At 54.9% G+C, this 4,969-nt stretch overlaps 1 protein-coding gene across 2 annotated transcripts; it reads right to left on the bottom strand.

Moving 5' to 3' along the window:
• MLF2 (myeloid leukemia factor 2) lies at window positions 1-4,552 on the bottom strand. 2 transcript variants are annotated; one of them, XM_037068187.1, is made up of 9 exons: window positions 4,342-4,552; window positions 3,726-3,819; window positions 3,347-3,473; window positions 3,061-3,096; window positions 2,428-2,481; window positions 1,895-2,023; window positions 1,565-1,724; window positions 765-977; window positions 1-523 (listed from the first exon to the last, which is right to left on the bottom strand). In XM_037068187.1, exons 2-8 carry the CDS (start codon window positions 3,773-3,775, stop codon window positions 790-792), a joined length of 744 nt encoding a protein of 247 aa, XP_036924082.1. In that variant the 5' UTR covers window positions 3,776-3,819; window positions 4,342-4,552; the 3' UTR covers window positions 1-523; window positions 765-789. The 2 variants fall into 2 exon arrangements, with proteins under 2 accessions (XP_036924082.1, XP_036924083.1); XM_037068188.1 differs by having other exon boundaries at window positions 3,726-3,803.
• Between the last annotated feature and the right edge of the window lie 417 nt (window positions 4,553-4,969).

The raw sequence follows: 4,969 nt of genomic DNA, 5'->3' as shown, positions 1-4,969 counted from the left end.
TCCTTTATTCCATAAACACTTAGTTACAAGTTGCACAAATCAAAAAATAAAGGCAGAGAAGGACATGGGGTGATGCGTAGGGGGTGGGAAGGGAGGAAGAGTCTAGAGCCAGTCCTCTCCACACACAGCCCTGGATGAGGGCTATGGCCCCTGCAGAGCAGGGGATCTGAGGAGGAGGTGGGCAAAGATCCAAGGTAGCTGAGGGATGGAGGAGGCCCCCGAACCCAGAGCTCCCCCAGAAGCCTTCAACATATGGCAGGGGTAGAATGGGAAATGTGAGGAAGTTCAAGGACGGAGCAGCAAAATGAAAAATCAAGTTAGTGGAGACAGGAGAGTGGAGTCATCGTGGTAAGGGGGTTAAAGAAGGAAAATGTAGGTAAAGGGGGCAGTGAAAGGCTCCCCCTGGGACCCCCAGGGAGAGGTGGGGGCCAGCTTGCCTGTTAATTTAATATTAAAGTGGGAGTGGGGGTTGGAGAGGAAAACGTTCTATCAGGGGATGGTTTCTGAGCCTCTCAGCCTGTACCTAGAGGGGAGAAAGATGAGCACAAGTCAAAGGAAGACAAATGATAAAAGCCAGGAGTTGGGGTTTATTCCCTCTGCCAGTGAGAGTGCGCTCCTCTCTTTCCCTACCAACTAAAGCTTCTAGCAAAGGCAGTGTTTGCTAGGCACCTGGACCATCTCTGCCTCATGGCAGCCAACACAAGCACACTCCCTAACCCCTCCTGTGCTTGACCTCTAACAATTCCTCTCCCCCAAATACTTACAAGAGAGGCTGAGGGCCCAGGGCCCTCACCAGTCATAGCGGCGGGACTGTCGGGAGGGGGAGTCCTCAGGTCCCTGTATGGCCAGACGGGGAGGCCCTTCAGCCCTTCGGCCCCCACCCCCTGAAGCCTCATGCCGTCGAAATTCCAGAGGGCGCTGCTGCCGGAAGCGGGATGTCTCCCTCCTCCATTCATCATCAAATGCTGCGGCCTCACCTGCACAGGACAGAGAGCAGACATGACACCACCTACCGACGACAGCCTGGCTTCTGGAGGGAGAACTACGAGTGAGCCCCAGGGTTTTAAGCCTGAAAAGCTGCCTCGGAGACTGAAAGCAGGTGGGTCGGGATGTGCAGGGGAGGGCAACTTTATTTAGCAATTTTTGGTTCAGTGCGGTTCCTGGAAGCCACTAGCAGGCTCAAGGCATGACTACTGCAGAAGGTAATCAGGAATGGGATGATTATTTAGTTAGGGAGCAGAGTCCCAAGCACACAGTAAGTATTTAATAAATAATTTGTTGGTTTTTAAAAAACAGGGAGAAAAAAATGGATCCAGGTGGAGAGGACAAATTACTACCAATATCTTACTTAGGTGACAAAGTTTACCCATCCTTGGTGACCCGGCTCAGCCCCTACACCAACAAGGCCCCAAGTGAGGTAAGAGTATGGGGCTCACTATGCTTTGCCTTCCAAAGTATCTATGGAGGTAGGGAGAAAAACTTGGTATCTCCTAGCTCACAGGAAGTCGGCTAGGGATTACTAGACAAGAAGCTGGGAGGGCAAAGAGCAGGCAGTAAGGCTCACTTTCATCCAGGTTGATGTAGTCCTGCCGCTCCTCCTGGTCCCCGGTGCGGTGGTTTCGGGAGCGCTGGAGGATGTGAGCCCGGTCTCGGATGTGATGCCCAATGGACATCTGCTCTAGTCCACTGTCCGAGTCCCGTACAGTCCTCCGAGTCTCCCGGATCTGGGATGAGGCAGAACACAGCACCCTCCACTGCCCATTCCAAAGCCCAGGCCACGCAACCCAGAACAGACAAAACCACCCATGACCCAATCTCGAAAATAGAAGGCAGGGTTTCTATTGCTGCCCTTCAAACCCTGCCTTCTCTGACAGAGAGAAACTCTCCAACTAACCCCGCCTGGTGCTGAGCGCATCTCTGACGTCTCCTGGTAGACCTTGGGGGCACCATCACCCGTATTGGAGTAGGAGATGACGGTGGAGGATGAGAATGTCTGGCAGTTGCCTCCAGCAGTCATGTGCTCCTGAGAAGGAAAGGGTGGGGTGGGACTGAAGGGGAGGGGCTCTCCTCTGGAGACAGGATCCCACACTTCAGTGTGGCCTGTTGGTGCTCAGATCTTTCTCACAAAATATGAGAACGGAGGAAATGTTAGGACTCATCATCACCCCCAAATTCCTCTGAGTCCAACAACGAACAAGCAGGACCTTCAGAACTCAAGCCTTCCTGCATAGTTAATAAAGTGCTGCCGCTGCTTCACTCTTGGGCATGAGAACAGACACCGAACCAGTGCTCTCCAGGTTCAATTTCTTTACCCAGTCTGACCCCTTCTCTAGCACACACTTCCCCACTCCTGCTTCTGAGGACTCAAGGTGGTACCAGCAGGCACTGAGGACAGGGCCAGGAGAAGGGAGGGGGCAAGAGTCTCACCATGTTCCCAATCATGTCGTTCATCATCCCAAACATGTCCATGAAGCCACCCGACTGCAGCAGAGAGAAGGCAGAATCAGTGCTCAGAGATGACCCACTAGCTGCATGGCGACACACTCCCTTTGTCTTCTTCCTTTACACCCAACACCTGCTTTTTCTCATTGTTGGTGAACATGTTGCTTTTCATGTGTCTCTTCCTATATACTGCCACCTGCCCTCCTCCTCAGTCTCCAAGGCTGCTCTGATCCATTTTCCTCCTCCTGACTGCCCTATTTCCTCCTACCTTCAGGAAGCACGCCAAAGTTAATGGATTGTAACCTGTAAAGTGGTTGGACATGAACTTGTAAATAAATCTAAAAACCATGTGTAAGTGCCCCTTTAACTGCATCTCTCTGCTCAAAAGAATAAACTTTGGTAGACAATTACACTTCCTCAATGTGCATGGCTCCTGAGATGACAGGAATCAATATCAGCATCGTTACCTTATTAGACTCAGCACACAGCAGGCCCAGCGCTGTGGGAACACTATAAAAAGATTCTAGAGTTGCCCACAAGGCTATTCCAGAGAAGCACATTTGGAAGTAATACCTAAGTGTACCTGAGATGGAAGGACACAAGAAGATGAGAACTCACCATTCCCAACATCCCAAAGGGGGAGACAGCCCCAGTCTGCAGGAACACAGAAGGGACAGAAATTAGAGACCACATTCTATGTCACTGCAATCCCAAACCCAGTCTAGGCCTCAGCCCTTTTTCCATCCTCCTCACACAACGGGATCACTGAGCCCTTCTTCCAGACCCCTTCCCCCCACTTCTGGATGATCCTCCTTGCTAAAGGCTATAGTACAAAGAAAATCAAATGCTTTACTAACCACCCTCCAGCCTTTCTTTGGGTCTCTCGAACACACAGCACCATTACCTGCATCCTGCGACTGGCAGGCCTGGTCCCTGGCATGTTGCCATCTGTAATGCTGAGGAAGGGGCTATATCCAAAGCCACCTGACAACATTCGGCTCATATGCTGACGGTGAATAGCAAAGGGGTCCCTGTGGAGTGAGTAGAGAGTACAGATGGCAGAAGGGCCAAGCAGTCAACACCCTCTGCTCCCAAAAGAAAACAGTCCTAGGGAAACAGTGGCACAGACGCCTACTTCCCCTCTAAGTCAGAGCTGGAGCTGAGTATCCAGCCAGTTCCCATCAGTACCCACAGAGGAAACCCAGATGTCTGTTGGAATTACTCAGAGACCTAAAGTGGAGTGGGACGAGTGCTCCAGGGCATGAGGGGGAGGGCATACTCACATCAGGAACATGGGATCCTCAGGCTCCGCGTCCCTCATGAAGCGGAACATCCTGATTTTAGCTCCAGGGGGCTCCACACTGTAAAGATCTGATACTTGGAGGCAGCCAAGCATTGCACACTGGCTCAATATCCGGACTCCTAGAGCACTGTCCCTTCCAAATATTGTAGCTGATCCCTCCCCTACCTCAAACGCCAGTGAGACCCTTCTCCAGGTGTTCAACACCACCCTCTAGGAAGATAACAGCTCTTCAAACCTCTCTCGCAAGGAGGGCCACGGAAAATTTTCCAAGCCTCTGTTTTCTGCCTCCCCCACTCATTGCCATCCTCTTCCCAAAGCTCTGGCCAGAAGTAACCTCTCCCCCGACGCCAGGTTCCGGATGCGAATCCTAAATGCTGGCCCTACGCTCCCTAATGACCCAAGCCATGCCGCCCCCTCCCTCCACCCAGCCGCTGCCAGGCCTCCTCTGGAGGGCCTCGCTCGTCTCCACAGCGACCGTCCGCGGCTCCCCTGGCCCCGGCCTCTCCGCCCTGCAAGCGGGAGAGGCGGGCCTGACTCCATCCCCTCCCCTCATCCCAGGCTCGCAGCCCCTGCACTCCGCTCGGATGGAGCCTCACCAGTCCCCGATTCGGGCTCAGCGGCCCATGCGGCCGGTCTCGCCCCTCGGTGCGCCGCAGAATCAGGGCTTGCGACCCGGGACGCAGGACTGGTCCGGGCTTGGGCTCCTCGCTCTCCCGCGCCGGCACCTCCCACAGCTACCACCTCCGTTCCCCGCTCGGCCCACGGAGCCCGACCCGAGGCCAGGCCCGGACGGAAATGACGTCACGATGGGGACGCCCACCCCGGGGCCGGCCCAGGGAGCTCCGCCCGCTGGCGGGTGTGGAGAGGAGGTTGGGGTCGGCTTTTGGGGTGGCGGGACGCTGATGGCGGGGTGCAGGGGTTCTCTGGGGACATGGGTTGGGGGAGCCTGGCTGGCAACCTGAAGACCAGGAGAGGGTCCCTGTAAGGGTTTGGGGTGGGGGGAAGCACAGGAGTTCACTCCTCGCGAGGGACGGGGCTGGGGCGGGACAGCACGTTCACTCCGGAAGGAAGAGGACAGGGGTAGATTCCCATGGGGGAGGGGCAGGCTCCCAGTGGACGACTGGATGAGGCGGATCCCTGGGGAACCTGAAGCAGATTTTCTACCGGAGAAGCGTACAGCCCTAGAGGGATGAAGGGCGGCAATTCTGCGGGGAAAGCGCCAGG

This window comes from Sturnira hondurensis, unplaced genomic scaffold (assembly GCF_014824575.4).
Source record: "Sturnira hondurensis isolate 20B ecotype Veracruz unplaced genomic scaffold, ASM1482457v3 Scaffold0017436, whole genome shotgun sequence".
In the NCBI taxonomy this organism is placed as follows: domain Eukaryota; kingdom Metazoa; phylum Chordata; class Mammalia; order Chiroptera; family Phyllostomidae; genus Sturnira; species Sturnira hondurensis.
The sequence above is the reverse complement of the archived record's forward strand: the minus strand, read 5'-3'. Positions and strand labels throughout refer to the sequence as shown.